At 42.0% G+C, this 12,718-nt stretch overlaps 1 protein-coding gene across 8 annotated transcripts in view; it reads right to left on the bottom strand.

Annotated features, from left to right (window-relative positions):
- lyst (lysosomal trafficking regulator) overlaps positions 1-12,718 on the bottom strand; it is a 131,240-nt gene that overhangs the window by 64,399 nt on the left and 54,123 nt on the right. For all 8 annotated transcript variants that reach the window (XM_062058524.1, XM_062058522.1, XM_062058523.1 and 5 more), the window contains exons 10-17: positions 7,108-7,316; positions 6,928-6,994; positions 6,645-6,754; positions 4,590-4,959; positions 4,357-4,513; positions 4,086-4,259; positions 1,804-1,964; positions 296-486 (exon numbers count right to left, since the gene is read on the bottom strand). In XM_062058524.1, the coding sequence (XP_061914508.1) occupies positions 296-486; positions 1,804-1,964; positions 4,086-4,259; positions 4,357-4,513; positions 4,590-4,959; positions 6,645-6,754; positions 6,928-6,994; positions 7,108-7,316 (1,439 nt within the window). The remainder of the gene's footprint in view (positions 1-295; positions 487-1,803; positions 1,965-4,085; positions 4,260-4,356; positions 4,514-4,589; positions 4,960-6,644; positions 6,755-6,927; positions 6,995-7,107; positions 7,317-12,718) is intronic.

The raw sequence follows: 12,718 nt of genomic DNA on the forward strand, positions 1-12,718 counted from the left end.
CATACTTTTAGCAGAGTTGTTTTAGAAGAAAAATCGTCTTTATTTATATTAATTTCACTGTGGTCTCACTTATGTTGCATTTCTCATCGCCTGAGCTGTTAACAACAAATCTATTAGCAATTACTGCAAGAAAATTGTTTTCAGTCAGGCTTAACTTGAATAGTTATTCCATTGAGGAAAAATTACTTCCTGCAGCGTGTCAATAACACATCCTTTTGACACCATAATATGAAACCATAAATGAAACATGCTGTATGTTATTGTTCACAGTGAAGTTTGTAAACACAAAACTTACAACCAAAGCTGTTGTGTCCACATCCTTGCTCTTCATCAGCAGCTCCCGCACACGCTCACACCTGAGCCCTTCCTGAGTGACGAACTTGGAGAATGACCCTGTGGGTTTGCCGTAATTGCAGGGCATGATGGAGGCTAGGTCGGGCCCGCTGGTGTAGAGGAAGAATGCCTCATCAGAACCTACTCTGGCACCTGTAAAAGGCATTGCATAAGGTTTATTCCCAAAATGTCAAGACACAATTCAAAACTGACTCTGAATGATCATCAGTTCGTGCTTATGAGGACTGAACCACAGCAAAATTCCATTAAAAAACATTAGTTGTAGGTGGGGGGGGGGGGGGGGGGGTATGTTGTTATGGTATTTTTGTTGTTGTTTTTTTGTCATAAAAAAATACAATCATGTGTGCTTACGGACTGTATCGCTGCAGACTGTATTGATCTATATTGATATATAATGTAGGAACCAGAAATATTAATAACAGAAAGAAACAACCCTTTTGTGCGAATGAGTGTAAATGGGGGAGGGAGGTTTTTTGGGTTGGTGCACTAATTGTAAGTGTATCTTGTGTTTTTTATGTTGATTTAATTAAAAAATATATATATACACTACCGTTCAAAAGTTTGGAGTCACCCAAACAATTTTGTGGAATAGCCTTCATTTCTAAGAACAAGAATAGACTGTCGAGTTTCAGATGAAAGTTCTCTTTTTCTGGCCATTTTGAGCGTTTTATTGACCCTACAAATGTGATGCTCCAGAAACTCAATCTGCTCAAAGGAAGGTCAGTTTTGTAGCTTCTGTAACGAGCTAAACTGTTTTCAGATGTGTGAACATGATTGCACAAGGGTTTTCTAATAATCAATTAGCCTTTTGAGCCAATGAGCAAACACATTGTACCATTAGAACACTGGAGTGATAGTTGCTGGAAATGGGCCTCTATACACCTATGTAGATATTGCACCAAAAACCAGACATTTGCAGCTAGAATAGTCATTTACCACATTAGCAATGTATAGAGTGTATTTCTTTAAAGTTAAGACTAGTTTAAAGTTATCTTCATTAAAAAGTACAGTGCTTTTCCTTCAAAAATAAGGACATTTCAATGTGACCCCAAACTTTTGAACGGAGGTGTATATATATATTTTTATTTTTTTAAATTTATTTCTTGTGCGGCCCGGTACCAATCGATCCACGGACCGGTACCGGGCCGCGGCCTGGTGGTTGGGGATCACTGGTCTAGAGGACTCTCATATTGCTAAAAAAAACTTATTCAGAAGGTAGTAAGGAGGTTTTCCATGCTCTAGCTATGAAAATATTCATTTTATAATGAATGATTCCTATTTTGCTGAAATTAATTCATCGTGGTCATTTCCGGAACCAATTAACAGTGATGAACGATGTATTACTGCATATATTTATAGCATCTAAAAGGAGTAATGATGCTGAGTAACATGATAAGTGAGTAAATGGGTTAAAAGCGCAAGAGGTTATGTTAGTATGAGGAGGCCTACCATTGAACAAGAGCACTGTTCCCATGCTCCAGTGTACACGCTGTTTAGACACCTCCTCAGAGGATGTGATACAATGGCCCAGCATACAGAAAGTCTTGTTGCTGTCAGAGGATAAACTGGACTTTCGGGGCAAAGTGTAGTCCAAGAAAACGTCACATTTCCTGAAACAGAGAGGAGTGGCTTAAGGTTATCCATCGATCCATCCATCTTCTTCCGCCTACCCGAGGTCGGGAGCAGCAGCCTAAGCACAGAGGCCCAGACTTCCCTCTCCCCAGCCACTTGTCCAACTCTTCCCGAGGGATCCCGAGGAGTTCCCAGGCCAGCTTGCGTCATAGTCCCCCTCAACGTGTCCCTGGGTCTTCCCCATGGCTTCCTACCGGTCGGACGTGCCCTTAACACCTCCCCAGGGAGGCGTCCGGGGGCATCCTGACCAGGTGTCCGAGCCACCTCATCTGGCTCCTCTCAATGTAGAGGAGCAGTGACTTTACTTTAAGCTCCTCCCGAATGACAGAGCTTCTCATCCTATCTCTAAGGGAGAGGCCCGCCACCTGACGGAAGGAACTAATTTCGGCCGCTTGTACCCGTGATCTTGTCCTTTCGGTAATAACCCAAACGTCATGACCATAGGTGAGGATAGGGACATAGATCGACTGGTAAATTGAGCTCCTTCCGGCTCAGCTCCTTCTTCATTACGAAGGATCGGTGTGGCATCTGTATTGATGCAAACCCTTTATCGATCCGTCCTAAACGTAGATCAACCAGTAAATTGAGAGCTTCGCCTTCTGGCTCAGCTCTTTCTTCACCACGACGGACTGATGTAGGGTCCGCATCACTGCAGACGCCGCACCGATCCATCTGTCGATCTCACGAACCAGTCTTACCTCACTCGTAAACAAGACACAGAGGTACTTAAACTCTTTCACTTGGGGCAAGCGCTCCTCCCCTACCTGGAGATGGCACTCTACACTTTTCCAGGCAAGAACCATGGACTCAGACTTCGAGGTGCTGATTCTTATCCCAGTCGCTTCACACATGGCTGCGAACTGATCCAGTGAGAGCTGAAATCCTGGCCAGATGAAGCCAACAGGACCACATTATCTGCAAAAAGCAGATACCTAACCCTGCAGCCACCAAAACGGATCCCCTCAACATCCTGACTGCTCCTAGAAGTTCTGTCTAAAAGGTTATGAACAGAACCGATGACAAAGGGCAGCCCTTGCGGAGTCCAATCCTCACTGGAAACGGGTCTGACTTACTGCCGGCAATGCAGACCAAGCTGTGGCAGCGGTCATACAGGGAAGGACCGCCACAATCAGGCAGTCCGACACCCCACACTCTCTGAGCACTACCCATAGGACTTTTCCGACGGACACGGTTGAATGCCTTTTCCAAGTCCACGAAGCACATGTAGACTTGTTGGGCAAACCCCCATGCACTTTCGAGGATCCTGCCAAGAGTATAAAGCTGGTCCACAGTTCCACGATCAGGACGAAAACCACACTGCTCCTCCTGGATCCGAGGTTTGACTATCCAACCTGGCCTCCTCTCCAGTACACCTGAATTAACCTTAGAGAAGGCTGAGGAGTGTGATCTTAGCATAGTTGGAACATACCCTGTGGTTCCCCTTCTTAAAGAGAGGAACTACCACCCCAGTCTGCCAATTCAGAGGTACTGCCCCCGATGTCCACACAATGCTGCAGTCTTGTCAAACAGGATGCACAGCATCCAGAGCCTCAAGGAACTCCGGGCGGATCTCATCCACCCCGGGGTCCCTGCCACCGAGGAGATTTTTACTACCATGGCAAACACAGCCCCAGAAATAAGAGAGTCCACCACAGATTCCTCATAAGAAGACGTGTGGGTGGGATTGAGGAGGTCTTGGAATTATTCCCCCCACCAATCCACAAGATCCTGAGTCGAGGTCAGCAGCACACAATCGCCACCATAAATGGTGTTCACAGTGCACTGCTTTCCCCTCCTAAGGCAGTGGATGGTAGTCCAGAATTGCTTCGAAGTAATACGCAGGTCATTTTCAGTGCTTTCTCCAAACTCCTCCCATGTCCGAGTTTTTGCCTCTGCGGCCGCCGAAGCCACACACTGCTTGCCAAAAGGACCCGATAGGACTCTTTCTTCAACTTGACGGCATCTTCTGAGACTGCCGCCACAGCAGGCATCAACCACCTTGCGACCACAGCTCCGATCAGCCGCCTCGACAGTAGAGACACGGAACATCGTGGCTTAAGGTTATCATTTTAAAAATCAACACATCCATTTCTACTCACATGATGCCACACACCCAGACAACCACACGCCCATGGATGTTCTTTTTCCCCTCGGGCTGCTGGGTATATGTGAGACCGAGGTGCTGCCATTGGCCGGGACGGAGAAGTCCCTCACCGGAGTCCGCTTGAGCCAACAGCCCTGCTTTTATTTCGTCGTTTGGGTCGATACAAACCCTGGGGCAACAGTACATTTACATCAAATTTGAAACTTTATAAAGTGCAACCGGCTTCTCCGTGAGTTCTAAAACTACAGCGTACACCAACATCTTACCTGAATGTGAGTGAGCCAGTAGAGAAGTCTGCCCACACCTGAAGCATCAGTGCTTTAGAGCCCATGGATAGAATATGAATGAGGCTTTCCTCCACTACTCTTCTCCCAGCCTGAGGCGAGCCATGGTGAGAATCAGCTGCCGGTATGTTTCTCTTCTCTGCAAAAAAGTAATACAAAAACTTCTATTTAAAGATTGGACATCGACACATTATGATAAATGATGCATTTCTAACCCTTTTCTGTGTTCCCCTCTTTTTCTTCTTGCTCTACCACCTTCAGCCACATAGAGGCGCTGAAGCCACTAGCCATATGAGGCCAACAGTTCTGCCCCACCAGAGGCAGGTGCAAAGGTGCGGTGTTCCATGGAGAAGAACGCAGGTGACTCGGTCTGATTTCGCTGTCTCCCTCCCTGCGGCCAGGAGACAGTTTACCCTTCCAGAGCAGACTGACACTATTCCCCCCAGCATTTCCATTCGGTCTGGAACTCGGAGACGCTCCTCCCGGGGTCAAGGCCCCAATGATTATTGGAAAGTCCAACTGATGAAGCGGTTCTACGTTCACGTTGGCTTCAACAATTTGTAAGATGCCCTTCAGTAAAATCTCCTGGCAAGGAACAAAGCAAATAATACATGAGCGAGATGGTCTCCTCCATCATTGGCCTGAGACCTTCTTAAAATAATTATGTGTAGCCTTGTTATTGTGAAAATCAACAGTGGCAGAAGTGTGATGCATCACAACTAATAAATCGTAGCACAGTTGTGTGCAAAGTTCAGCAACTGGCTTGTTGTTCATCTTGGCCCACTTCACATTTTCAAAAAATTTTAGCAAAAGTAACAGAATAAATGAGGAGACTGAGCGAAAAAGCACAAATGTAAAGAGAAAAAAATAAAAATGTTGATACTAAGGACAACTAGCGCTGTCAAACCATTAATGTTTTTAATCAAATTAATCACACTTTTTAATTTGGATTAATCATGATTAATCACAGGTTATTACACGCATGCATAATTTCAATCAAATTAAAAGACCCCACTATTTGGAGACAAATACAATTTTATAGTCAGAATGTTATCCAAGAACATTTTAAAATGTTTTACTTGAATGCACTACATATTTTGCTCAAAACTTGGTAATATTTTTATCTAAAGTAGAGTCTGGGTTTATTTTAATGTGAAATTTTCCAGTGAGCACTAATTTGCCAGTCTCCTCACTCATCTTTACACTGGCGTAGGCATTGACCAAATCACTGACCGTATAACAACATACACCTTACAGGTAACCAGCCGCAGTTAAGGTAAAGGAGCACGTATGCTAAAAATAAATTGTGTGATTAATCTGCCTATATGCATGGTTAATGCAATACCTTTTGTGTAAGAAGTAAAAGTATTTTTCACAAGTTTCCTATCAACCAGCATCCCCTAGTCAGGAAAATAATTGTGAACACTATTGCTAAATACTACTTTCACAAGTCTCCTGTGTACTGTACACTTTTTTTTTTTAAGAAAGAGACTGCTCACACACAGCTGAGCATGAGTTAAGTCATTATTTTGACAGTCCCTAATAATAACGTTTGGTCTGCGTATTTATACGGAAGAACCTCGATTTACGAACTTATTTGGTTCTTGAGCAGGGTTCATAAGAAAAAAAGTTAGCATATTGAAGCAAATTTCTCCATTAAAAACAATGTAAATGTGAATAATATTTTCCAGCCAACGCACGAGCAATGTGCGCTGCCTTCCAGTGTTCAAAACAAACACTGATTAATCTTCGTTCATTTATAGTAACGCAATATATTTTTTAAATTGTATTTATCACATGCATTCACCCGTTAACGTTGACAACCCAAGTTTTTTTTAATCTTATTTTTTGTATCTGCATTGCAACCACATAATTTCCCCATTACCCCAAATAAAGTATATTCCATTATATTCTATTAAAGTTTGCTATAAAGGAAAAACAAACAATACAAAAATGTGAAAACTGCAGCACATTGCATTCCTGTCTTCATTTTTTGGAGACCGTCTATAAATGATATCCCCTGCCACATACTTGTGGTGATCATTTGTTCCACACTTGCGGGTGTTAATTGTATGAGGGATGAGGATGCAGGGGATCAAAATGCGCTGGTGTATTGCTGAGAACCCCAAAGTGAATAGGTGTAAATTATCACCAATTTTGCTTAAAAAAAAAGAAGAAAGAAAAAAAAGGAAAAAAAAAACAATCAAGCTGTCATGAGCGCAAGCTGTGAAATTAAATATGAGACACGACGGATAGGATATACTACTTACAGTAGGTGGAGTCTGGTCCAGGAAGAGACGAATCAAGAGGGCTAGTTCCTCTGCTGTGATTCGCTGGCTCATCATGGCAACCAGCAGCTCCACTATAACGGTCTGGCAGTCTGAATGTAAACCAAAAGGAGAAACATTGCACACAAGTATTTTATTCACATGAAGTCAAGTAGAGATTTGCATCCGACAACACCTTTACAATCACTTAGCTAAAAGGAAATCACGCTAAAAGAGAAATATGGTTTGGTATGACACGTGTGACAAAAACAATCATGTTGCAAACCTGTAAGGTAAGAGTCCGCTTGGCAAAGGATGTCATGAAAGCCAGATAGGATGGTTTTGACCACTCCCTGTAATGATCAAAGCATTGTGTAAGTCACATTTGAAAGAGAGAGCACAGTCAGGAAGTAAAAGTTACAATGCACACTGTTGAGGAAGTTTTAGTAGAAGAACTTTCCCTGACCTGGTCATAGAGCAGAGCGGCATTGCGGTGGTTGGTGCGGACCGCACAGAGCAGGCTTTGAAAGACATGACTCAGTAACTCCAGGTCTGGGGAACCTGTGGCCAGTAGTTGCAACTCCACTGTGCAGATCTCTGGGAAAAGCAGCAAGCCACGCCCAGGGCAGTCTGCCACTGTCGCAAACTGCCACTGTACAGTCTCCACCTTCAATCCTAAAGGAAACAACCAGAAAAATGCAACTCTGAATCAGATCCACCGAGAAACTGAGTCAGACATGGAGAAACCATAAAGCTCCAGCTGACTGACACCACACATGAACAACCCCGGCAGGCTGCTAAAACAGCTTCACGATCCGCAGGCATTCCCTGATTCATCTGCAAGCAGCTGTCATAGTGGCAGCTCATAAGCATGAATTCATCTCTGCCCTGGGCTCAGTGCAGCATGGGAGTCTCCTTGTGCTTTCAGCAGAGCAGCCCAGCAGACTCTCACGCGGCTTGTCAGACCTCGTTCTATTAATCAAACTGATGCTCTAACCTACAACAGCTTAATTTGTTTCCACACTAAACCACACAACCAAATCCGGATCTGGTAAATCAACAAAAAGCTTCAACATAAATACACAATACCAACAATTAAGTACATTTTCTGGTTAGGTTTTAGAAAAGATTAAAGGTTAAACACAGTTAAAATGTAAGACAAAATGAGGTGAATGAAGAAAAAGTAATGTTAAAGACTGAATAGCAAATATGGAGAAGTTACGGTTTGAACAAAATAATAAAAGAAATAATTATGATGCAGAGACCAAAAGAGACAGGAACACAACAATTATTTATAATGATACAAAAGCTTTATTAAATATATGAATAGGGGAACTGCACTTTTTGGGGAATTTTGCCTATCATTCACAATATCAAACACATATGTTTTTCACTTTTGTAATGTAGTAACAGGCACAAATTATGTCGGCTCTATTGATAAGCTCACTAGCAACTTTAACGACGCCTTGCGCAACACCATTGATAGTATAGCACCGCTAAAGCTAAAAAGGGCCCCTAAAAGGCGTACCCCATGGTTTACAGAAGAAACTAGAGCCCATAAATTATCATGTAGAAAGCTGGAACAAAAATGGCGTGCGACTAATCTTGAGGTTTTCCATCAAGCATAGAGTGATAGTTTAATATAATAATAACATGCTTACCTTAGCTAAAGCTAAATATTACTCAAATCTCATCCACCTCAACAAAAATGATCCTAAATTTTTGTTTGGTACAGTAGCATCGCTAACCCAACAAGGGACTCCTCCCAGTAGCTCCACCCACTCGGCAGATGACTTTATGAATTTCTTTAATAAGAAAATTGAAGTCATTAGCAAGGAGATTAAAGACAATGCATCCCAGCTACAACTGGGTTCTATTAACCCAGATACGACTGTATATACGACGGATACCGCCCTCCAAAATAGTTTCTCTCTCTTTGATGAAATAACATAAGAGGAATTGGTAAGATGTGTAAATGGGCAAAACAAACAACATGTTTACTTGACCCATTTCCTGGGAAACTTATCAAGGAGCTTTTTGTATTATTAGGTCCATCAGTGCTAAATATTATAAACTTATCACTTTCCTCTGGCACTGTTCCCCTAGCATTTAAAAAAGCGGTTATTCATCCTCTACTCAAAAGACCTAACCTCGATCCTGACTTCATGGTAAACTACCGGCCGGTGTCCCACCTTCCGTTTATCTCGAAAATCCTCGAAAAATTTGTTGCACAGCAGCTAAATGAACACTTAGCATCTAACAATCTCTGTGAACCTTTTCAATCCGGTTTTAGGGCAAATCACTCTACGGAGACAGCCCTCGCAAAAATGACTAATGATGTATTGCTAACAATGGATTCTGATGCGTCATCTATGTTGCTGCTTCTTGATCTTAGCGCTGCTTTAGATACCGTCAATCATAATATTTTATTAGAGCGTATCAAAACACGTGTTGGTATGTCAGACTTAGCCTTGTCTTGGTTTAACTCTTATCTTACTGACAGGATGCAGTTCGTCTCCCATAACAATGTGACATCGGACTATGTGCGGAGTTCCCCAGGGTTCGGTTCTTGGTCCTGCACTCTTTAGTATTTACATGCTGCCGCTAGGTGACATCTTACGCAAATATGGTGTTAGCTTTTACTTAGCCTTGTCTTGGTTTAACTCTTATCTTACTGACAGGATGCAGTTCGTCTCCCATAACAATGTGACATCGGACTATGTGCGGAGTTCCCCAGGGTTCGGTTCTTGTTCCTGCACTCTTTAGCATTTACATGCTGCCGCTAGGTGACATCTTACGCAAATATGGTGTTAGCTTTCACTGTTATGCTTATGACATCCAACTCTACATGCCCCTAAAGCTGACCAACACGCCGGATTGTAGTCAGCTGGAGGCGTGTCTTAATGAAATTAAACAATGGATGTCCGCTAACTTTTTGCAACTCAACACTAAGAAAACGGAAATGCTGATTATCGGTCCTGCTCAACACTGACACCTATTTAATAATACCACCTTAACATTTGACAACCAAACAATTACACAAGGCGACTCGGTAAAGAATCTGGCTATTATCTTCGACCCAACTCTCTTGTTTGAGTCACACATTAAGAGTGTTACTAAAACGGCCTTCTTTCATCTCCGTAATATCGCTAAAATTCGTTCCATTTTGTCCACTAGCGACGCTGAGATTATTATTCATGCATTTGTTACGTCTCGTCTCGATTACTGTAACGTCTTATTTTCGGGTCTCCCTAGCATTAAAAGATTACAGTTGGTACAAAATTCGGCTGCTAGACTCTTGACAAGAACAAGAAAGTTTGATCATATTACGCCTATACTGGCTCACCTGCACTGGCTTCCTGTGCACTTAAGATGCGACTTTAAGGTTTTACTACTTACGTATAAAATACTACACGGTCTAGCTCCATCCTTTCTTGCTGACTGTATTGTACCATATGTCCCGGCAAGAAATCTGCGTTCAAAGAACTCCGGCTTATTAGTGATTCCCAGAGCCCAAAAAAAGTCTGCGGGCTACAGAGCGTTTTCTGTTCGGGCTCCAGTACTATGGAATGCCCTCCCGGTAACAGTTAGAGATGCTACCTCAGTAGAAGCATTTAAGTCCCATCTTAAAACTCATTTGTATACTCTAGCCTTTAAATAGACCCCCCTTTTTTAGACCAGTTGATCTGCCGTTTTCTTTTCTCCTTTGCCCCCTCGCCGGGTTATTCCGGTTCCGGTGACCATGGATGAGGTGCTGGCTGTCCAGAGTTGGGACCCGGGGTGGACCGCTCGCCAGTGCATCGGTTGGGGACGTCTCTGCGCTACTGACCTGTCTCCGCTCGGGATGGTCTCCTGCTGGCCCCACTATGGACTGGACTCTCACTGTTATGTTGGATCCACTAGGGACTGTACTTAGAAGGGGGGTTACCCACATATGCGATCCTCCCCAAGGTTTCTCATAGTCATTCACATCGACGTTCCTTGTGTGGGCTCTGTGCCGAGGATGTCGTGGCTTCTGCAGCCCTTTGAGACTTTGGTGATTTAGGGATATATAAATAAACATTGATTGATTGATTGATTGACATTTATAATAGCATGTAATATTTACCTATTTTGGTCATTTTAAGCATACAGTGGCGCATTAATTTTACAAACGCATCACAACGTTTGCTTTTTCCCTCGACACATATTTTCGGAACGAGCATACCAGTGTCCACACAAAAACACATTTACTGGCTGTAATGCACATTTTGTCCAATCAGAAGCCTGAAAAAGCTACCAAAGTTCACTTGGTGCTTTGTTTTATTTTTCTAATTGCCCATGCACGTTATTCGATGCGCATAGTGATGTGTGCCTTTCACATTTGAATCAATTACGAGGCCAATTCCCAGTATCGAGAACGGTATTCAAAGGTACTAATTATTGGTACTTTTTGAGTGTGCTTATGTGTAAGTATTTTTTTAATAATCAAATCTTTATTTAATTTCAAAACTAAAACTGAGCTGATAATGATAACGGTGCTTTCCAATTGTTATATCTTGATTTTTTTTTTACACATCTGAGTTAAATTTACAAGTGTTATTAGGTATATTTTGCACACAGTTACAATTCCGAGACATTAGATAGTAGTTGTGTATAGACTATGATGTATTGCCTACTCAGGAAGTCGGTTTTGCCATTAAACCGTATGTTTTTTCTTTTGTTGAGTCCAACAAAGTGCTTATACTGTAGGTATGAAATATTTGGAGGTGTTGAAATCACCATGAAAAATATAATGCTAATCAGTAGCATGTCTATGGCACAGTATAGCATAGAGCTGCTAGTGCACTTGAGGTAGTCAGAATAAGTCCGCTTTGACTGATTGAGTTCTTGTTTCCCCAAGTGCGACAAAAGTATGGAAATATAGCACCGTTTAATTTTATGTGAATCGATGCCTAGTAATACTGACAGAATTTGGTCGGTATCTATAAACATATTGAATTTGGTACCCATCCCTAGATGGACACACCCATACTGTATCTGCTGCTGCATGAAATAAAACAAGACGTGAATAAATAGTTGTTGTTAAATAAGGAAGAAAAAAATTATATTATTGCACATTTCTTGTGACACAAACCAAAAAGCTAAATTTTAGCCGTGACAGCGCTGAAGCGGAGTGTTTGAAATGCTCCACTCTAAAAGCTCAGTTTTTAGGGAGGAAAAACCTACATTTGCGTGTGGATAAAAGGTTAAACGCAATTACATTTTTTTGAATACCAGAATTGGCGTGGACAGGGTCTTAGTCTGATCTTGATATCAGATATTTAATGTTGCTTAAATGTTTACGGAGCACTTCTAGACATGGTACAATCTCAAGACAATGTTCATTTAGACAACTGGACAGCATGTTGGATTCAAGGTTGTTGTTTACCAAGACGTTTAAGTTTGATGTAGACCTAAAATCACAAGATCCAGCTCATGCAGCACAACAACTGTAGTAGCCTGCAGTTGTAAAACACAAAACAATGAGTGTATTCTGAGGGGAATGAACGAGTGAATGGACTTAATCAGGCTGTGTCTGTAACCTGAAAGACCAAAGCAGAGCTGACATAAGGGCCTTCTCGTGGTTGAAGATACAGTATGATTCTGCAAAGTCATGCACGTTTTTAAAAATTGCTAGTGCCAGATGTCATCACAGCATAACAAATGAGGATGTGGTATTATTCAGAAAATTATATTCACAAACATGCTTAAACTTCTTCAGCATCGCAATGCTACTTAACAAACCCATACAGTGAATGCACATAAATACTGTGTCATTATATGCAGTTAGTTAAACATGTTTACTGGGAGAGGCAGACATTGGTGATTTCCCAAGGTTAAAAATAAAGAGCTATAACCGTTAAAAATAAGTACTTTTGCAATCCGTCAAGACTAATCTGTTGACATTTCTTACAAGCAACAACAAGTAGTGACGCAGTTAAGCGATTATATATGATTTATATAAGCATAACATGACTCCTGTGACAGTGTAGTGCAAGTTTTTAAATAAAACAGACATTGCAGTAATGTATGAGCAGTGTTGTTGTTATTCCTAA

Source organism: Entelurus aequoreus, linkage group LG09 (assembly GCF_033978785.1).
Source record: "Entelurus aequoreus isolate RoL-2023_Sb linkage group LG09, RoL_Eaeq_v1.1, whole genome shotgun sequence".
Lineage (NCBI taxonomy): Eukaryota > Metazoa > Chordata > Actinopteri > Syngnathiformes > Syngnathidae > Entelurus > Entelurus aequoreus.